General features: G+C 44.1%; 1 protein-coding gene across 3 annotated transcripts; it reads right to left on the reverse strand.

Annotated features, from left to right (window-relative positions):
* Positions 1-1,669: 1,669 nt before the first annotated feature.
* On the reverse strand, positions 1,670-22,174 carry SLC39A13 (solute carrier family 39 member 13). 3 transcript variants are annotated; one of them, XM_072929912.1, is made up of 11 exons: positions 22,021-22,116; positions 17,489-17,587; positions 16,003-16,302; positions 15,452-15,565; positions 13,715-13,833; positions 12,317-12,460; positions 7,047-7,136; positions 6,463-6,513; positions 6,090-6,222; positions 5,856-5,955; positions 1,670-4,358 (listed from the first exon to the last, which is right to left on the reverse strand). In XM_072929912.1, exons 3-11 carry the CDS (start codon positions 16,268-16,270, stop codon positions 4,283-4,285), a joined length of 1,095 nt encoding a protein of 364 aa, XP_072786013.1. In that variant the 5' UTR covers positions 16,271-16,302; positions 17,489-17,587; positions 22,021-22,116; the 3' UTR covers positions 1,670-4,282. The 3 variants fall into 3 exon arrangements, with proteins under 3 accessions (XP_072786013.1, XP_030130036.4, XP_030130038.4); XM_030274176.4 differs by lacking the exon at positions 17,489-17,587 and having other exon boundaries at positions 22,021-22,174; XM_030274178.4 differs by lacking the exons at positions 17,489-17,587; positions 22,021-22,116 and adding an exon at positions 21,452-21,823.
* Between the last annotated feature and the right edge of the window lie 574 nt (positions 22,175-22,748).

The raw sequence follows: 22,748 nt of genomic DNA on the forward strand, positions 1-22,748 counted from the left end.
TCATCAATTCTGGCCCCCATATAAAATGATCTAGTGATAATGCTATGCCTGAACTACTAATTTAATGTCCAATTTTCAAATCCTTAGCTTTGGGGGTTTCTTTTGTTAGAAGTAGTTTTAATTGGTTCCCAGGAGCAAATGCTCAACTGTAGGAGATTCTGAACCTTTGCCCCTGCCACCACCTCCCCCTTGTCACTTCTTGGTCTCTCACCCACACTGAGCACAGCCTAAACACCCTCCCCAGCACTTCTCCCAGCAACACTGCCCAGAACAGAGTACTGCTTATCTCCCCTGAGCACTCTGCCTGGTTAAACACGCAGCAGCCACAGCTAAAGCTTGTTCTAACCACATTTCTGCATGATCCTCTTCCACAGTTTGCTCTGGACAGATGGGATTACCATCCATGCAGCTGCACATTGGTGCCTTCAAGGCACACAAATTGAAAGGGCTGCTGTCAAAAGAATTTTCTTACACATACCAGCTAAATTAAGTCTTCCACAACAAGAATGAAAAATAATTTTCAAATACAATCACTGCTCTAGCTAACATGGAAAAATCCTTCAATTGTAATAGCTCTTTTCCAGGAAGATCCAAATACTCGCACTTCCTAAGTATGCAATCCTGTTATGTCACCCTACTCTCCATGTGAGCTTTTCAGGCTACAGTTTCAAAAGACAGGGGCTTCAGCAACACCATCATCTTAGAAAGTTCTCGTGAATTAAACTGCAATTGTTCTCCTTCCTCTGCTACTACAATTGTGTCAGAGCCACTCTTCCCAGAGCCTGTGAAACAGATAGCTGATTAATTCATGATAATTTTGATTACTTTTGAGAAGGAAAAAGGCATGAGGGAGAAAGGCTCATAGCACAGTCCTAAGGGCAGGAGTACCAGCACAGCCCAAAAGTGCAGTGTGGTAAATCCATGGACAGAGATTCCAAAATGTAGATTACTGGCAAAATCCACAGACTGTGAGATCATGCCCTTGATCACTTACCTACTTTCATCTTCTTCCAGCTCTTGGGTTAGGGTTTTCCTTCTTTTTACAGAAGACTTGGGGTAAGAAGAGATATAAATGCATCATTTATAGCAAAAAATCTTCCAAATGAAGGGTAGGATAAGACATTTTCTGAACCCATGTTTTTGAAGGGTAGAGAATTTTCTTCCAGTCCTTTCAGGCAATTGGAACACACAACCTTTCATGATGGCACCTTTGTCATACGGATATGACATAGCAGGTATCCAGCTTAGTGTGAACTGAAACCAGACAGACTTTGAGGCTTTTTGATTTTAAAAAATAACCGATTACAGTCAAGTATGATTACAAAACTCTCCGAACAGTAAAGTTACCATGCAAGCTCTCCCCTGAAAAAGGAGAAATTTATTTGAGTACCCAGAGCAACAGTCAAGAATTATAATTCTACCACACTGCTCCTGGACAAAAGTTCCATGGCAGCAGAAAGAAGAAACTGGAATAGAACTTTTTTCTTTCAACTGTGAAAGTCTGGGGAAAGTCTGAAAGCAACCCAGAAGTCCAAACTGCTCTAGACTAACCCAGAGATACGTCTGTGTAATTCAAATGAAATTTAAATTAAATTTTTAAATCAAAGGAAAGTAGGAACTTCAAAAAAAGCCTAAACCAACCAAATAAAATAACCCAATAACACAACCCGACATGGAAAACCATTTATTTCATCTCTATTGTCTCCATGCAGAGCAGATCAATACAGATGAAGGGGGAAAATGCACAAGAGCAGCTGAAAAAATAGAGCTAGAAAATACAATTCTCTCTGCATTTCCAAAAGTGACAAAAGTGGTGGAGTGATGCTCCATCTCCTCCCAAGGCTCTCAATCCTCAGCCCTAGGGCTGACGCAGTAGAAATCTATTGAACCCCTCCCTCCCACCAGCCCCAAGCTGCCTCCTACCAGGGTATCTTCCCAAGAACCACAGACTATCCATGCCTGTGATAGCAGCCAAGAAAAACAGCTCAGAAATTCTTTGTTCAGTGTCATCCACTTCACATTCCTGAACGCTGAGTATAAAATCCTGACGGTGGTTTTCAGTCTTGGCAAGGCTCAGTGCTGATGCAACAACGCCAACTCATGGGCACTCACCTGGCAATGCCTCAACTTAAATGCCAGCCTTATTTTGGGAAAGACATCTTGAGAAACAGCAGGCATAACTTTCTGTGCAAGCTTGCTTCCTCCAGAGCTCTGTTATAGGGCCTGCTTAGCTGCAGTCCCTGGGCAGAAGGAACCCCCAAAGCTAGAACTAGAGGGTTGGCATACTCCCCCAGTCCCTGCAGGCTAACTGGATTAATCATCCTTCCAGGAAAGCAGGAAATGGATGCTACCTTCAGACATTACAATTGAATGACGGAGAGAGTAGTTGGCACAGAAAGGCAACTTTGTAAAGAGGAATAAACAATTGCACTAAGCCTCCCTCCTCATGGCAGTGAAACTAGTTACTAATGGAAGTCCAGGGAAAAAAAGCTGAAAAAAATTCAGACAGCAGTTCCTGGGTTCCTGCAGACAGAACTGCAAGCATGAGCTCTCCAGCACTCAGTGAAAAGTAGGGCAGGAGCTGTCATAAGAAAGAACTGTGTCAACAGTTCAGGAATCTCTTAGGGAAGTAATGCCTCTGCTGTGGGCAGTATACCTGCCTTGCTGCTCTGACCCAAATTGCCCTCTCAAGGCATGAGTCCTCTTGGTAAGGCCCTGGGCAGACTGGAGAGCTGTACTGCTTCACAAAAGCTGTTATAAGACTGAGCCAAGTTGGTGTAAATCACACTGTGGCACCTGTTTTGTGTTCAGTGACTCTCTTAGTTTAATTAGACCTGTTTTTAAACAAATTTAATCAAAGCAAAGTTAAGTTATTCAGAAGGGATGATCTAATAATTGCACACATCTCCATGGCAATAAAACATCCCTGTGGAATTATGGCCTGGTCAGCCCTGTGAGCTGGGATGGAGGAAAGCACTAGAAATTTTATTTCTTTTTATTGGTCTCAAATTGCCAAAGGTTTTATCCCAGGCATCACATAACAGAAAACTCCTCTTAAAGCATACATATTGTCACCCTTTCATATCCCTTTCTCACCTTGCTTAAAAATATTTTCACCAGCAGTTTCAACCTTCCCATCCAAAAGCTGTAAGTATTATTTCTTATTCAGTCGTCCTCAACAGATGAACTCCACTGTGAGGTAACAACCCCAGAAATAGGCTGCCATCTACAGCATGCTCTTAAATCATCCACACTGAACAGAGGAAAAGCTAACCAGGAGTTATCAGCTGCTGACCAGGCTGTAGTGTTCAAGCACCTCTGCCATGACAGTCTAGGGGTGCTGTAGCATGCTGGGCAGGTCTAGCATGCTACACCTCAAGAAAGCTCTGAAACACGGTGTGGGGCAGATGGTGCGTGAATCAGGTCTCACGAACAGGCTCAGAGGCACATTCAACTAATGGTTATGAGGAGAGGGAGCTCACTCACAACAGCTACATGGCTTTCCCTCCAGACATGAGTGAGCTGGTAGTTGGCAACTGAAGAAACATTTACTGATCATTTATCAGATAAACAGTTGGGCTGTGCTGGCTACTGGAGTGGTTAGGGCTGAGGCAAGTAATCTCCAAGCTGAGTCATTTAATTGTAGTGACCTAGCCTAAAATGCCTCAAGCTTTTGGCTCAATTCCAATGTAAATGAAATAGACCAAAAGAGCTGGACTGCTGAGGCCAATACTACCTTTAGGAACCAGTGGTGTCAACGAACAGCTGGAGATCAAGTTGGAAAGGGTCTCTTCCCCTCTATCTCATAGCACCATCAACTTCTCATGGGTAGGGGGTTCTGGTTAAAGCTTTGTCATGCCTGTTCTGCCTCCAGCCCTTAAATAGTAGGAAAAATCCTTTATCTTCATCAGCTACAGGAATCACCTCTATTTTCACGCAAGAGCTTGAGAGGTGCAGTTCCATCAGAATGAACCGAATGAAACATCATTCACTCACAGTGGGGCAGCTGTTCAGTTTGTTTCTGCCCAGTGTATCTTTTGCTCCATAAAAACCAACCAAGCAAAAAAAGAACAGAAGCCCTCATGTGTGGATTTTAGCAGAACAGGGATAAGAGAGCCAGGGAATGAAGTCTTGCACAACCAGACCTCTCTGTCACCCGCTTCTCATACTAGCAGCCAGACCTGCGCACACACGTGGGAGTAACATTAGTGTTCCTTATTGCTTTGTAAAGCTCAGAGTCACTGTGGTGGCTCTGGGAGGCATCATGAGGTCTGCGCAGAGGTCACTCAGTTGTGAGCGCGAGTAGCACCATGACTGTAATGCCCGTACACAGGAGCAGAATTTGCTGCAGGGAATTCCTGGGAAAGAAACAGCAAAATTAGGAGGAGCCATAAACCAATCCCCATAAGGCAGATGCACAGACCTCCCCAATGATTTGTTCTTTTCCCTTCCAAATTTACCACGTGGAGAACACAATAGCTATATGAAGTTACTAATACAGATGAGAAGACCTTCCCAGCACCCCAAGCAAAGGAGTTGTCTGTAAACTGGCAAGGACTTATTTCACTCAGCTGCAAGGCCCAACTCCAGGCTTCCAAATCAATTCAAGCTGATTCAGTCATGCAGCTATTCAGATACATATTCATGCCCTTTCACTCACGAGGAAACCAGCCTTTATGCAGCATGTGCACAGACACTTTAGGGACCACATCCAGCTAACAACTACAGTTACAGAAAAAAAAAAGAAAAAAAAAAACCCAAACAAACAAACAAAAAAACCCCACAAATTTGGCTATTATTTTAGCACTGTCTCAGGTTGATGTTGGATTTAAGTGACTGTGTGCCTCCCACTTCTGCATATTCTACCAACAACCTCTGCCAACACAAGAGGTTACCAACCCAAATTAACATTTCTCCACAAAAAGTTCCTACCTCCTCAGAAAGAACTGTGGAGTTGGTTTTTGAGCACTGCTTCAGTCAAAATTAACTAGGTGAACCACGGCATCTTATTTAAACTACTAAAGTTACTTGTCTTATTACAACTAAAATAGGAGGGAACATTCAGGAGCAGCTCTGCCAACAGATGTGAGAGGCCTTTGCTGTGGAACAGCTGGATTTGGACCTGCTACAGCCATAATTAGACTGCAAGAAATGAAAATAATACACTAGAGAAACCCAGATACATTGGAATATATATACCAGTGCAGAAGAGACATGTCTGAGGTGGAATACAATGACAGACTATGAAATGTTGAGTGATAAAGGGAAGAAAACTATTATTTTTCTACTCACACAGCAACACAGTGATACCTAATAAAAAAATCAATATGCAAGAGTGTAAAAACCAAATAATAAGCATCACTTAATACAGTAGAGTCAAACTCTGCAAACTGCTACTAAAAGGAGGTTGCAGAGGTGAGAATTAATGGATAGGGTCAGAAAGGGATGAGAGAAGCATGGAAGGATAGATTCACATGTGGTTATCAGACATACACACCTCTGTGTGGCCCTGGTTCAGACAGTCCCTACACCAATATGTACTGGAAGCTGAAAACACAAACTGGGAAGTGGTGTCCTTACTGGACATGTTTCCCAGGAACTTGCTCTAGTTGGCCCTGCTGCATACTGTGCCAGCACAATCTCTGGTACTCACCCAGGTGAAAGCTCTCATTTACAGATGGTCTTTGTAGTCACACAAATGCGATAGATAGCAAGCAGTCTATTTTGATTGCAGCCTTGCCCATAAGATTTGGAAAGCTGGCATTCACACACTTCCAGAAGAGGCACAGGGAAGGGTTATACCCCCGCTCCCTGGCAGCACAAATTGCTGCAGAGGAACAGGAGGGAGCACTTACCAAGGATTCTTTTCCTCCAGGAGATCAGGCACAACATTTACCAAGGCAATGTACAGAAATCCTCCAGAAGTGAAAGGGAGGATCCAGGCTACTGTTTCTCCTGCACAAATACAGAAAGCTTCAGTTATTACTGAGACAGAGCTGTGGAACACAACACAGAAGGGAAAGAAGATACAGAAGGATGACAAGCAGTACCTCCTCCCCCATTTCTAACAAAGCCTTAGGGAACCTTACCTGCTCCTTTTGGTGACTGAGCACATATTGCAAAGCAGGCTCCTAGAATTCCCCCCAGAGCTGTGGAAAGCTGCATCTTGGCTGCGCTCCAGCGGTCAAAGCCAGCCCGAAGTAGGATTGCAAAGTCTCCAACCTAAGAAAACCAAGAGCTGACAGTTAATGAACTTGAATACTAATTTCTCACTTAAAAAAGGTCATTCACAACAAGGCCAGTGCTTCAAGACTGTTCCTGGTTTTCAATGTTGTCAGTCTCCCCAAAGGGAGCAGCCTTCAAGAAGACAAGAAAATGTTAACCAGACCCAGACTTCCTCTTAGTAGATGAAGAAGCACATTGTAATCTCCCTCACAATGGCAGGATACAAAGCCCTCTCACCTCGTGTGGGATTTCATGCAGGAGAATGGCCACTGTGGTTAGGAACCCAACCTGCAGCAGAGAGAAAGTGATTAGGAAACAATCCCACTATTCTTGGCTGAATCTCATCAGGTCCCATACATTTACAGGGATCCAGCTGGAGCAGCAGATACCACATCAGTGCAGGGTTCACTGGGAGTTTATCATTCTCACAGTCATGGTGCTCCAGCTCACGGCAATGGGGACCCCACAGCCCATCATCAGTGTTGAAGACCAATGCAAAAATATCATAAATATCTCTATGTCCCAGTTACTGAGGTGACCATCCTCATCATGTTATTTCTGGACTGCCTTTTGAGTAGATGAGGGTAGATGAGCTAATCCATCCCCAAATGCCAGTACAAATGACTAATGTGTCCCAAATTCAAAGAAGCTCTGCATCAGAGGGTCAGGATAGGGTTGGGTTTTACTGTAGCCTGCATTTTTTTCAGAAAATTCCAGCAAACAGGAAGGAATTCCTTGCATTTTTTGGCTGTTCTGCATGTTGTACCATACTTGAGACAAGGCCTCTCCATTTCAGTACACAGCTGGGGACAGAACCGTACCTTTTTGCTAACCAGGAAGCTGGCTGCTACTGCCAGGCCGTGTGTGAAGTTATCAATGGTGTTGGCCAGCAGATTGAGGTATCCACTAATCTGCAAAGAGAAGGAAGAGTCCCTGATAAAGGAAGAGATGTAAGAAGATAAAAAAGCATTCGTCTTAGACATGGGTTATGCAGTCATAATCAGACAGGAAAGAAGATAGCACAATGCTTCTGATGAAAATCTTGAACTATGTCACTGCTGGAGCACAAATTAAATGTAATTTTTGGTTTTAGAGTAAACTAAGTTTTAGGTTAGGCAAGTATTGTCTGAGATTAAAATAATTACTGTATGCAAATAATGAAGAGCTCTAGAAACAGAAAAAAAAAAAAGAATAAAGAAGAAAGCCAAAAAGCAAGAATATATTTAATTTTAAGTTAAATTTTAGGCAACACTGACTGATTTATACAGGTGACTGGCTTCAAGTATGACTTGATCTTGTTTTCAAGTCATGTACTTTAATATCAACTGTTAAATATCTCCCCTTCAAAAGCTGGCAAGAACAATGCAACAGAACAAATGTTGCTGGAATTGCTTTCTCTAACTAAATAAATCTTCAAACATTGTACCAAAAAAGTTCATGCTTGTGGGTTTGCTTTCCCTTAGCAAAAAATCAAAAGAGAAGATAGTGATGACAGTCACAAAAAAACCACCTACTAGAAGGCTGGATAGCATGTATCAGCATTTGCATATAAACACATTTCTTAAAATTATAAGCATAAAGCAGCTGTCTTCCTCACAAGTCCATCTACAAGTTAAAATTCCCCATCATCCTAACTAAGGCCATCTCCTGACAAAATCTGAGTATTTGACCTAAAGTCATTTACAAGGGTACCACCCCAGCTCTTTAGCTCACAGATTTTTGGGGGGGTTTTCCATCATATTTAACAAAAACTGCTGCATGTTGGTCCTGAGATACTGCAGTTCACTATATGGCACTTCAGTTTAAATTATTATCAAACCAGGTGTTAGCCCATATATCAGGCTGTCTCTACACTGCAAGAACTCCAGATACAGGGCAGTATCCAGTGAGTGGAGACACTGTCTGGAAACCGTGAAACATTAACCTCTTACTTCACCACCGCATCAGATGCCAAAGTTCAGCTGGACAACCACAAGTGCTGATGGCCTTCATCAGCTCTTTTTGGTCTTGTGCTCTTCCCTGTTTCTATCAAGTCTGCTTGGGGCATCTTTCTGACAGTTGTATGCCACAGCTGAGGAGCTGTCTGTCAAATCTCTCTCTCCAAAGCACCACCTTTCTGCAAGGCACTTTTACTGCACTATCTTGGGGCACCTTTGTAGCTTCTAAATTTTTTAAGTGCACTGATGATTAAATACAGATTAAATACAAAAACAAAGAATTAAGCAAAGCCTACCCCACTTTTAAGTAATAAGCTAAGTAACACCTCCACAATGAAGGCAAAAAAGATCCCTGCATGTTTTTATACGAAAGGAAACCCAAATAAATGCATGCAGGCAGACACAAAAATGCAACAGTTTTACTTCTTATTCCTAGACAGTCAAATATGACTAAAATTCTCCTTTTCATGTTGTTTTTTTACATGATGGCATTTCCCCCACAGGATAATAATAATTATTCACAGAAGTTTTACACAAAAATGCTTTCCCATACCACCATATAGAGAAAAAATAGACTTCATGATTAAAACATTATGAGTTTTTGTTGTCAGTGGCTTGGGCAAAAGCTGTCACTGAAAGAAGCAAAGCTTTGGTGTGCTCAGAAATAAATTGGGTTGATTTGACAGTAATGAGCCTCTGACATTTACATTCTGCAAATCCCTAATAGGATGTTCTCGTTGCTCATAAAGAGCACAGCCAGATGAAGTGTTTATGTTCATGCTTCAGAATTAATGTCACTGTGTAATAAAACATACTTCCACAAATCTACCAGGACCCCATGTGCCACAGGGAGAAAGAAAGAATAAGCAAGGCAAAAGTACTGAACACAATGTTTTTACCTGTTGAGGGAATAAAGGCTGTAATGAGGGACAGAACTGATTTATGTTTGTATGCAAAGGAAACCTCCCATCTGCCATTTTTAAGCTAGGACAAATTCTAGCAGCAGCTAAAAAGCATTAGTTCTAATATATATATGTGGTCAACAGTCAACTCACTACAACTTACTAATGATTACGTCCTGAAAGGTGACTTTGTTCATTTAAATAGTATCTTTCCCTTTTTGTCTGCTGAAGAAACAGGGGTTTCTGAGTGAATAGGAAAACCAAAAAAATCTGTCATGCTATGGATTTCACTCTTTCCTCCGCAAGTACCTGCTCTGTTCACTCCCAGCATCACCAGTTCCCTGCATGTGCCCTGCCCAGCACACGCTGCACAGCAGCTCCGTCCCAGCTGCAGCCAGGCACATCAGCCAGGCAGCATGTGGCACCCAGTTCCAGTTATGGCTTTCAACATGACATCCCTTTGCCTTCCCCCTCTACTGTCATGCTGATTTTTATGGAACTTGCAGAAATCTGATCACCCTCAAGACTCTTATCCTCTCTTGAACTCAAAGAAAATTAATTATGGGTTCAAAAGTTATTGAAAATGAAGGGCAGAACAGATGGACAGACAGATGGAATGACTGCTTATGTTGTTGCCTAAGGAAACAGGCTAACAACGCAGGAGTATCTTGGTAGGTTTGATAATTTCCACCCTACCAGGAAGACTATTAAAATATTCAGATTAAAAGATCAGAAGGTAAAAAGATAAAACTACTCCCATTAAGTCTTAAGTTTCTAATTCAGGTATATCAACAACCATCTGTAAAATTGAACAGATGTGTTAGGATTGAAAACCTAAGGGCTCTCCATGGTTCCCTTCACCTTTCACGTAACACAACTGAAAGAACTTAATTTAGTTTATGCACAAATTTCATTGTTTCTTAAGCTATCATGTACTCTGTAGAAAGCAGCTTAAACCACAGCTTACAGCTCACAAGTGACAAAAAAATCTGCTATCTCTAAGGCAAGTCGGTCCATTGGCAAGTTACCCTAAGTAAGAGAGTTGTCTCTAAGTTCTAGTCTACTACTGTTTGCTATAGCTGTAACTATTCAAATTTAGTCATTCCTCTAACATGGGTATTTGTATACTCTAAGTTACCCTTGATCTGCCATGACTACAGAGCTAAACTAAAGAAAGCCACTTATTATATACTGCAAGCTTAAAGTATTATTGCATCTCTTTCTGGGCTCCTTTACAAATTATTAGTAGTATTTTGGCTATTTGGAATAGCACTATTGGAAGAAGCCAGATAGCTGTTTCACTGCTGCTATACAGAAAGAGGAACTCTCACCTCTCCTCTTACATATTATTTCCTACTCACCCATCCTCCAGGCTGTAGCACCACGAGGGAAGAATGTGTTCAGACAATTTCCTACTGTAATCCTCATGTGTTTTTCCAAGGCATTGACTAACTAGAAACTATCCCTATCTTGTAAATATGATCTGAGGTCCTTCTTAATCTAGTCCTTATAATTGCATGAATCAAAACCCGTTAAAAATTCAGCACTTTTTTCTGATGAAGTTACTCAGTTTAGCTGCTATTGCTGACTTCATGCAGTCACAATGTGCCATTTATGTAACACAGTACCTGCAAATGTGAAAATATACTGGTTTTATAAATAATAACTTAGAAAAACCATAACCCAAACAGATTTGAGGGGGTCTGCATTAAAATAGTCCCTTTTGATAACATAGAATAACAGATTTTTAATACAGCTAATATTAGCAAAGTTGATTAGAATGAGGGAGAAAGCTATGTTTTACATACAATTGTCATGGCCTTTATTAAACAATTTTTTGCCTGAATAAGAGGCAGGAAAAATGTCCAGTTGATAAGAATTTATCTTATATAAAATTTGCATTAATTACATTATTATTTTTTATATTAGGACCATGCCCTGCGCAATTGTATCCCTATCTGTGTTTCACTTCTATTTGAAATCAGTAGTCTATAGCTCCTTATATAAACCCTTCCAAAATTAGGGCACAATGTTTCATAACCCAGTAATATTGGTGTCTTCACTACTACCACCTCTAAAAACATCCACGTGGCACCTTTCAGTTTGTGCAGTGTTATGTACAAATTACATGAATGTGGCAGATGTCAAAAATACTCAGTGACCTCAGCATAACTTTCATGTTCTGTAGGAAGAGCTATAAAGTTACAGCAAAACAGATTTAAAATAGAAAGACTGATGAGCTTCTGCCTGACCACATATCCAGCTCTGAGCTACTTCATGCAAGCACACTTTCTGCCCATAGTTACTCTCATACAATCTTGTACATTTTTATGGGCTTTCAAACTCAAATTGCAGGTCCTCCTTCACCAAAGTGGTTGTTTACTCTCTCTCTTGTAATATTCACCCAGAAAAGGGTTTTCCACAGTACAAAGATAGTAACATGGAACAGGAAGCAAAGCCAATGTGAAGGTTATCCACTTCCCCATGGTGCAGGACTCTTCCTCCACCTCCAGTCCTATGAGCCTGCTGATCTCCCTTATCCCAGCACTACAGGCTGCCTGTCTGCATGCCAAGCTGATTCAAGAAGTTAAGTTAGGAGAGAAATAGATCAGGGGGTGGGAGGTGGGGGTGTGGGTGTAGACAAGCAAATTCTTTGCCTGTTTAGCTCCCTGAATAGGCTCACTGTGAGGTCAGATGAGATCCAGTGCAAAGGAAGCGATGGGAAATACAGGTTTGGAGACAGAATTGGACAAGAAGTCCTTTTTGGCAACAGGTAAACTGATAATCTGAGAAACGGAACTTTTAAATTCTACACTGCGTAGCTTCAACACACCTCCTAAAGGTGTGAAAACACTTCCAAAAGGTGTTTCCTTAAAAGGAAAAGTGCAGCTCAGCATCAGTACAATGCAGGCAGTAGAGAACAGAGAAATCATGGTGCAAAAAATTAAGCAAAAAAAGACATATTGACTATAAAATATAGAGTAACAAAACAGAATTCTACTGAATTCTGTTATCAAAATTCAGCCAAAACACACATTATTCAGAGTTGTGCCTTTATAATATTGACTTTGCCTCTTCCACATAAGCTGCAGTGTAGATTTTCTCCGAGTCTGCTATTTCCTCCCTGCTGTGACCAGGACACACTTTGGCAGCAAAATTAAGCACGACTCTAATGCTGAGTTCTCCACTCAAGCAGTCTTTCCACGGACAATATCTGACTAAAAAGTAAAGGTGAGTTTGTGGGCCTCTTACCTTGATTCTGTTGTTTTTTGGACCGGACTGGAGAGAGGAGCCATTACACTGAGCTCGTGCTCTTTGGGACTGAGAGGACCCCTTTGGCAGGGGGCAGCCACTTCCATTGGGAATCTTTCCAGATGGTGCTTTGGAATCACAGTCCTAAATTAGGGGAAACAAACTTGTAAATGTTTTTTTGGTTTTTTTTTTTCAGTGATCAATAAGCATGAATCAGGATCAGAAATCAAACTTTCACCTTTAATCCTTTCATCCTTAAAATGTGACTCAGCAGCTTTGACACCCCAGTTTAATAACAACTGCCAGAAATGAGACAGATTAAGAGAGCATTGTGATATCTGCCCTGAAAGAGCTAAGACCTCCCAATCCTCAAGAGAAATAGAAAGAGGAGGAATTGGAGTAACTGCCCCTTGGCATGAGTAAAGTTCCACTAGAAAGATAAAGGACTGAGCCTGTGCCTCCTGTTAGTAGCTGCTGCCCAGAGAAATAGAACTCCATCTCAGCAGGAGATGGGGAAAAGAATCTTGCTCTCCCCAGTGCAGCACAGCAACTAAGTCTACAGAATTATTCTATAGATCATCATCTTCCAAACAACAAGATACTTGTTTAGGATTTCAGCCTCTCTCTAAATGAGAAGATGAAGTTCCTTTCAGGCATTAAAGTCTCACATTGAGTCAAAGGTAACACCTAATTGCTCTTATGTAGTGCTTGACCGGCAGTTTCACCTCTCAGAAGTCATGGCACAGCAAGGACTGAACAGTCTAAAGGAGCCGCAACTAGGAGTTGTGCAGATGTCTGAAGACTAGGTGCTCTCCTCTGTCTTGGAATTACCTTCTGCTACCTCATCTACATCTCTCCCTTTGCAGCTGGGTGACTCCTTTGAATTTAGGATTACCTGGCCAGTTATAAATCCCTTCTACCACACAAAGTCACCCAAACAAACAGGGTGGTCCGGGACATAACTAAGAAGAAGCATCTTCAAGAAGGTTGGCCTTTGTCCTGACTGAGGACCCAGAAAGAGAATGTCACAATGGGTCGGTGGAACATGCATCAGCAAGCTGTCACCCCTCAAAGCTTACTTGAGCAAAAGTCTGATTTGCAGAGTGCTCCAGCTCCCAACCCCCAGAAAACAGGAGCTCTCTTTAACACTTACCACATAAAGAACAAAACCAAACCAGAAGTGAGAAATCTCGGTTAAAACCACAAAACAAAAGCCTGAAGATGAAACCTACTCCTACAGACCAGTGGCAAAAAACTGGCAAAAAACTCCCAAAGGGAAATGACAAGGTACTCACAGCTACAGGATAATTTTCTGTTACTGTCAGATAGGGCCCATGAGGTAGTTAGTACAGAGCTTCAAATGTAAGAGCGCTCCCTCATCTCAGACTGCTAACTTACCACACCAGGATATTCCTCCTCTTTCTCTAGGAAGATCTTCTCTAGCACCAGGAAGGTCAAGAAACCAATGATCACCCAGAGACCCAGAAGCTTCTGTTGCTGAAAGCTCTGCCCTTCTCCTGAAGGACAAAAGAGAAATTAAATACATATTTTTTTCACGCAATTCTGAGACAAAAAAATAAACAACAGTGGAAAAACTCCCAGTGAGGTAGGAGGAGTAAACACATCTCAAAACAGATTAGTTTAACTTGCTCATTCTTGAGCTAACAGGTATCATCAACTCGAGACACTCAGAGTGAAAGCTACCATCCCTTTTTCCACATCAGCTCAACCCAGAATATTTCCTGACAATACTGGGAACTTCCCTGAGCTCCAGAGGCAAGTGAATATGTTATCAACAAAAATCCAGGAGCTGTACCTACTGAGCAGCAAGCCCTGACATGAAATCTGCCATTAGTGGAGTTACAAACTCACCTTCCCCTTTCTGCCACACCTCAGTAAGTTATTATGCCCAAAGCTATAAACTTTCTTTTCAATTACAGTCAAGCTTGTGAGATAATAATCCATTCAGCCTCACTGCCAGAAATGGAAATTGCATTGCAATGGAAGAACAGAACAACTCTGTAACAGGACTCACATGGGTCAAGGAAACCTTTACACTTCAGGACAGTCTGGCAGAAGCAAACAAGCTTGAGCAAGAAAACAGAGTAATTTGGGAACCACTGTAGAAAGGTGAATAAAAGTACTGGAAGTTCTGCTGACAGTGCTAGAGCTGTGATGAAGAAGAGGACTAAAGGCCCGGCAGATCTGAAACCCCAGGACATAGGTGCAAGAAAATCTGGGAAACCCAGGGCATCATCTTCCCTCTCTCACATTTTCAGCAGAAAAATGACTTCTTGGTTTCTCAACAGGTGGGATGCAGCAGCACTTGTCTTCTATGATATCAGTTTGCTGAAGCAGATAGATACAAACATTTTAAGTTTCAGCAATCCTGGCTATTTGAGGGATGAAGGAGCTACACTGATACCAAAAGGTCTATACCAGCTCAGTGCCTTATTTGCTGGCAAACACAAATTTCTGACATTTCCTTTTTCTTCCCCTGCCCCACCCTCCAATCTTAATTGTGGCTCTATAGACAATGTTCCATGATTTCTCATGGAGCAAAAACTGCAATACATGAGCGCCCATAAATCAAAGCAAAAAGAGGGGCCCCAGTTAGTGCCAAGAAAGATGTTCTAGGAGTAACACTGTTATAGGGACAGATTTGTAAAAAAGGTGCACCTGATCCCCAAACAAGATAGTGAACATGTTCATGTACCAGACCACATACACAAACCATAACCTCCCATCAGGTTAAAAAAGCATTCCCTTCCCTTACAGAAGGGACAACGGAAAATCAACAGAGATTTACAAGAGTCCAAGGCATGACAGAAAAAGTTGATAAACAAGAAAACCATTCCAAGTTACTAAACATAAAGAAACCATGGCCAACTGAGGAAACCTCTAATTTCAAAGTCTTTGGAGGATTGCTGAGTACAAACATGAAGTATTACATGTGTGGCTTTTTATTCTCACATCCTTCCCTAGGCATTTGCTTTTATATATTACTTAAAATAGGATACCAGTCTAGATCAGTTTTTGGCATGACCCAGACTGGCTGGTCTTAGGCTTTCAAGGTGCAACAGTCTCAAAACAGGCACAGTACAAGCTGCTTCCAGGCACATAAGGCTCTCATACCTGTTGTTGCACTGCATGTGTAGGCCCAGGCTTCAGGAAGCAGGTGAAGAAACACATTTCCCAGTAGTCCACCAATTGCAAAACTCAACAACTGCTTCAAACGGTGTGACCCAGCTAAAAAAAAACAAAAACAAAACCAAACAAAACTGAAGAAACAAGAAGAAAAAAACTGATCACTACTCAGCCAGGAACCAAAAGAGCTCCAGCTGAGATTTTGCACAAAGAAACCCAAACTTGAAGCATCTGCAAAGCAAGCTTTCGAAGGAGAGAGAACAAACCAAATGGAGTGCAAGAAGAAGCCCTTACACCACTTGGCTGGGACAGGGTCCTGAACCATGCAGGGAGAAAACCAGTACCCTTTGTACAAGCTCCATTCAGGGCTTATATTTTTCAAAGGATTCCCTTTCAAATTCACAGGCATGAATTAAAGCACCAAAAACAGACTTTCTATTTTAGAGACATTTCTGTGACAAGGTCCTGTTCACCACTGTACTGCTGTCATATCCCAGGACAGGTGGCTTCAGAAAGGCCACTGCAGTTGGCAGATTCACCTTCGGAGCGCAGCGCAGCTCCCGTCTCAAGAGGGATCACCAGCAGGGGGAAGACCCCACTCAGCCCCACCATGAAGGAACCGATGAGGGAACAGATCCAGGCATCCAGCCGCTCGCTGCTGAACAGGTGTCCCCAGGACTCTGCCTCCTTGTCACACAGAGAACCAGAACTAGCAGCAACATGACTCCTCGGGAGCTGCTGAGCTTCACAGGCCACCATCAGCAACAAGGAGAGCGTCCCATCAAGCAGGAGTTTTTGTTTTGTCATCGCTAAGTGGTCTCAGCCGGGCTGGCCAATCTCTGAAAAGATAAGGGGAAAGAAGTCCTGAAAACATGTTCAACCCTCTGTTCCACCATCCCAGAGGAACAACCTTGGCCACGCCAAGCCCTCCCTTCAGTGTCTTAGCACAGGTATGAATACCCATGAGGAACACCTGAAACTCTTCTTGCTTTCAACACAGCACTAAAGGACAGAGAGGCTGTTCATCAATGGGTGCATGAAACTGAGACATCTTGGGAAAGCATCGGGCTTTCACTATTTCCCTTCAGATGGGCTGGACAAGGACTCCAAGTACCCTTGTTCTTGCCCTTCAGTGTCCCAAGGCTTCAGCAAAAGGTACTGACCAGAGATGCTACCAGGTAAGCTTCCTCTTTGGCACGGAACAGCACCCCTGTAACAAATTAGGAGGCAAGACAGGCAACATAACAGAGGTCTGTAAACTCACGAGTGGTGAAAAGATGGGGAACAGGGTAGACTATTCACCACCTCATCAGACACAAGTGCTGACACCCATCCACGTGAAGCCAGTGAGGGTCAACTTCAAAACAAATATGACCCTTCAGCAGCAGGTAACTTGTGTGACAGTGTTCTCCAAAAATGATGAAAAATTTTACATGCACTTATCTAAAGACAGGATAAGTACTAGAAAGATAAATCTGATTGTTAATGGTTAAACAGCTCACATTAGACTCAGGAAATTCCCTGATATGACAGGAGTGGGAGAATGGAAGTGTACTTGAAAAATATCATATCTACTTGTGCTGTTTTTATCCTTTTGTAGAAGGATACTGGATTAGATGGTCTTTTAGTAAAAACCAGCACAGCTGTTAGCAAGAGCTCTGCAGTCACAAGAAAACTTGAGAAGAGGGCATGTTAGAAGAGAAAAATAAAGATAATTACAGTCATTGACAAAGAGGGAAAGAACGCAAATGATATAAATGCTGAAGTACAAATTCATTCAATCTCCAGAAGAAAAACTGAAATGTGACAAGCAAAAATAATTTGAAAATGGGAGGAAAGGGTGGGTTAGAAAAAGATAGACCTAACAAATGTTCACAAAACAGCTCTTGAGAAGTAATAAGAGCATTCACCCAAAAGCATGTAAGAAATCAGTCTAATCTCTGAAGCATCAGTGACCATGTTTGAAAATTTACAGGAGTATGGGAAGGCTACAAGAAGGCTGGAGAAGCATCATGCCTCACCTACCTTTATAAAAGGAAAGAAAAAGGTGGGAGAAGTTACACACCAGTAACTTCAATCCTCTGAAGGATTCTTGATCAAATTAAAGGATCAGTTGGTAGTTACCTATAGATAAGAAATTGATAAAGATATCAAAGCTTTAAGTAACAGCCAGATAAAAAGGGACCTGCCATTCTCAAGACAACATTCAGGATGTTGGAGCCAATCTAAGGCTGTGGATGAAAAGGGCAGTGTTGCCCCTTGCCCCCCACTCCTTCACGAAGCATCACCTCTCCATGCTTACACCAGACTCCACCAGTGAGGAACAAACCAGCAGGAAAAACTGCTTTTTTAAACTCATGGCCCTTTGCCAATTTCAGTCCATGAACAAAAACACTGCAGGGAGGAAGGCCAAGCTGCAATCAAAAGCAATCAAAAAGAAATTAAGGGACAGGGTCCCATGGCTTCTCTGAAAGAGAACACCAATCTCCAGGCACAGTGACCATGGGCATCAGGAGCAGGGATGCAAGAAGGAATCAGTGAGACACTGGCTTGGCAAGTTGAGCAAGGACCACTAATGCTATCACTTTTCTCTTACAACAAAAAAACTAAAATCCCTCAACACAGCAAGTTCAAACCAGCTTAGGATTTTGGGGCATGTTATTGCAGTGTTTTGATCTGGCTGCAGGAACTGCACACCTACCTATAACTATCAAACCAATCTCAGTAAAGATCAGTACAAAGCAGTACACTATGGGCAGGGGAGGCAGGTGTGGAATCAAGTGGAAATGACAGAACAGTAATTCCAACATGCCACAAAGAAAAAGCACACACTGAATGAGAAATTAATTCCAAGCCAGCAGGTTTATGTTGCTTACAAAGAGGGTAAAAGTCATCCCAGGACATATTATTAAACACACTGTGGGTCTCCCACAGGTGAGTCTTTAGCAACAGACAACATCCAGCCCCACATATTCTTCCTCATAAAACACATGCAAAAATCTGAGACACTGCTGTGGAAAGAAACAAAACTAGAGTATAGAGAGCATGACCCGGGAAAATGACTGAAGGACCTGGGTGTGTTTAGTCTTAAAAAGATAACACCAAAGGAACAGAACAGCCTGCAAACATTAAGAATCACAAGGAACGGAGAAAGTACTCAACAATTCTTCCACATCAGTTCAAATGGTAAACAAGATATAGCCTGAATATGGAGAAAAAAATATATATAGTGCCAAAGTGGGGATATACTAAAACAGGTTATTTAGGATGCAGATCTCCAGCACTATTTTTTGTTGGAGTTTTTTTGGTTTGGCTTTTTTTTTTTAGTTTTGAGAAAAAGAAACAACTCATACAGATACCATTTCATTGCAAAGATTAGATCCCTTCTTTGAAGTCCTTCAGGCCTAAACCCCTTCCAACCCTGGAGTGGGCTTGATGGATGTCCTCGTCCTTTATGATAGGATTAGATCTATAAAATGACTGAGAACTTTGTGAGGAACACACCAAAAATAAAACAGAATTTATGCAACTATACATGCCTATGAAGAAGCAACACACACATACAACTCAGCATCGATGGGAAGCAGCACAAATCTCTGTAACATTGTCACAGCTTTTGAGAATCAATCTGGAAAAGTAAACACTGCAATTGATTCAACAGGTCGATTTCTTGTGTTTCATTCTCCACACGAGAGACATCTGAAAGGGTCTTAGAGACTGAGACGCAGTAGCACACAAGACAAAGGTCATGTCCAGGACTCTGAAAAAGGTTTGCATACTTGGCTCATGTCATTCTTCCAGCCACAAAAGGGACCAGGTTCCTCAAAAATGGGATGGTCATGGAAAACAAATGGGTATAAGGTGTAGAAAACTGATTCCCCTAACTCACATTAGTGGTGGTCAGCTTTCTGTGGCCCATAGGTCTTTATTCTGCTGTTACTCACATGAGGAAAAAGCAGCACATTTCTTCACTCCTGCACAGCCAGACCATCATTACATCATGCATCAGGAACAACCCCATATCTCATGCAATAAATTCCTCATGTTTATAAAACATCTATGAGAAACTCAGTGTATTGTTCAGGACACACCTGAACTGCTCTTTGTGTCCAGCTAATTGCTTTGAACGTATTCCCAGCATTTTCTTATTCCCAACACATCATAACCACTTGCTCAAAAAAAACCCCAAAAAACCAAAAGCAGCTTTTTTATCTCTACAGTTCCTTTGCTTCTCCATCTCATTAGAATATTAGCAAAGTCTCTAAATTCAAACATTCAAACTGATTACCCCTATGGCAAATATTTAAGAGGAAGAAAATAAGCAGTGAAGATGTAGGAAAAAAAAAAAAACTACTCAAGAAGAAAATAATACCCTGCCAAAACAGTTGCAAAGGGTGAAGGAAGTCTGTATCTACCCTTAATTTTAGACAACAGCATCTGTTTTAGGAACCCAGGCAGAGAATGTCTTGAGAAATTTCTAGAGAAAGCGCTGCAGGCTCTCAGAGACATCTCTGGTCACAAGGCAGAGGCATAAGCAGGTTTAGAGATACGTTTTCTCAAATAGGGTTTATCACATCCTTAAAAGCATGCATCTCTGGGAGAGAAATAGCCAGCGGGTCGTTTAGTTATCAGTTTTGACAATTCTCCATCTGGGATCACAGCTCCCAGCTGTGCTTGATTCACAGCCTGGTGACCATAACCACGGGCAGCACTCTCCAGAGCACCGCGTGTCCATGCACTCAGGTCTGCTCAGCTCCTCCTGCAACGGCCTCAGGACTGGAATAACCATTACGTTTTGCCAGCCCAGAAAAAACAAATAAATGAGAATTTGTCATTTACATGCTCCTTAGCAGGGGCAGAGGAAGCTGCACAGCAAGCCAGGAGATCCATGAGGTTCCCAGGGCCTCCCGTACCTCACAGTGCTCACTGAGTACCTCTGTAGTAGGCAGTGACTGAGGAAACATGGACAAAATTAAAATGCCAAGGCAAAAACCTGCTGGAAAAGAGAAAATGAAACACTTTTTACTCTCTTCCTAGACATTCTGCCTTCTCAGACCACACAATTTCTTCTCTCGATGCAATTGCTCATTGCTATGTAATAACATTTCAGATGTTGTTGAAAGGAAAAAAAACTAAAAGAAAAGGCTTTTTTTTTACCAGTGTTTTCCCTGGAAGCCAGTTGCCTGGTCTTACAGTTGCAAAAGAGTACTGCATGGAATGGAAAAAAGTTATTTTCCAGGGAGGAAGCATAATTTTCAGCCAAAAAAACTGCATGAGCCACCTCCCTCTATTAGCCCTGTGGAGAGTTTTGAATTCCTCCTGGAAACTCTGACCTCGGCAGAAGCACAAAAGGTCTCCAGTACTCCCTGAGCACTCCCTTCTCTCTGAATCATTGCCCATCTCTAAGGAATGCACTGCTCTGGTGGGACCCTTCCCTTCTGCCCCATCCCTCTCATAAAAACCACTCTGCACAGACTCGCATTTCTGCACATGACAGCGTGCGCAGCTAAAGGCTGGTGATGCACAGGATTGCAAACAATGGGTCGCAGATCAGAACAGATTACAGACCCGGGGCAAACCTCCGAGCTGGCAAGTACGGCACTTGAAACCGACTGACCACTAACTGAGTTTGGGAGACTGCGACTCGTTCCCCATTCTGCATCCTTTCATCCCTAGGCTGAGAGGGAAGTTTGAGGACCAGGCAATGGCCTTCATTCCCCCTGGGCTAGCTGGGACGTCTCTCCTCCCAGCCTATCTCCGCGGCAGCCCGAAGCACAGGCCGGGCAGACCGCCCCGCTCCCGCTGCCCTCGCCCAGCCCCGGCCCCGCTCTCACGGCAGGCGATTGACGCGGCGGGGCCGCTCGTGTCACTGTCACATCGCGGCGGACGGGACAGACAGCGCGGGTTTTCCATTAGCGGAACGCTGAGCGAAGCAAAGCGAGACCTGCTCGCCGCGGGGCGAATTAGCAATGGGCGCTGCTCACGCACCTTTCTGGGGCAGCCCATTACTCGCCGCCGGGTCCCCGTGCCACCGTGGCCGCGCAGATCCGCCCCAGCGCTCCGCGCGTCCCGCGGGGCTGCCCCCGCGCCGAGCCCTTCTCGTGGCACCGTCTGCCGGAGGAGGGACCGCCGAAACTTTCTCGGCTGCGTCCCGCGGGGACTGCGCTCACAGACCGGGCACGGCCGCCCGCCCGGCGCCGCTCCCCCGGCGAGCTGCGGCAAAGGCGGGCTGCGAGGGGGGACGCGGCCCCGGGAGCCCAGGGGCAGCCCACGGTCCCGCCGGGCCGGGGCACGGCTGCCGGCAGCAGCGGCCCCGCCAGGCGCTCCCCGCCACGTCTTTCCCAAAAGTTGTCCCTCGCTCGGCCGGGCCGGACCCCTCCAGAGCCGGAGTCGGCTGCGCTGCGTGTGGCGCTGCCCGCCCCCGCTCACCCCGTCCCGCCGCCCGCGGCTGAGCTGAGCTCCGCCGCCGCCCCCGGCCCCGCCGTCCCCCCTCGCACCGCGGCAGCGGCCGGCCGTGGCCCGGCCACCCCCGCCCCCGGGCCGCCGGCCGCAGTTACCGTGCGCCACCGCCGCCGCGCCCCGGGCCGCCGCTGCCATCCAGCCGCGGCTCGGCGCGGGCCTGCCCCGCCCGGCGGCCCCTCGGCTCCGCCTCCCCCGGCCGGCCACGTCGGTCCCGGCCTCCTCGGCCCCAGCGCCGCCGCCCCGCCGGGCTCCCGCCGCCGCCGCGCTGCGCTTCCGGCCCCCGCCGCTGTGTCCGGCCGGGCGGGAGCCGGGCTGCCCGCGGGCACGGCCGCACGGAGAAACAGAGCCCTGGGAAACGGCTCCTCGCCGCTCGTAGGCGGTGCGGTGTTCCTGCACATCCCCTACGCGGGCTGCGGGGACACGCGTGCTGTGCGAGACCCGGACTTCTGGAACATGCTTGCTGAGATTTTTTTTTTTTTAATTTATTTTTTAATCTCCCTAAATGGATTATAAATTCTTTGGGCTACAGATGTGTAGAGACAAGCACAGTGTGAAACCGGGGTTTGAGCAGAATTTCTGGAAGTTGTTGGAGCAGAAGAAAGTGTGGCTGAAGACTGAGCCTCGAAATGCTTCTGAAAGATACAATAACTTTTAAACAGATTTGCTTCCTCCTCACAGGTTCATTGCAATCTTCACGATAACTTGTGAACCACTAGAGCTCCTTAAGCACTGGTGTCCTGTTAGTGGTGAAGGTTACCCACGGTTCTTGCAAAGATTTGCAGAAACTGCATGTGCTTAGGAAACTAGGTCAGAAGAGAATAAA

This window comes from Taeniopygia guttata, chromosome 5 (assembly GCF_048771995.1).
Source record: "Taeniopygia guttata chromosome 5, bTaeGut7.mat, whole genome shotgun sequence".
Lineage (NCBI taxonomy): Eukaryota > Metazoa > Chordata > Aves > Passeriformes > Estrildidae > Taeniopygia > Taeniopygia guttata.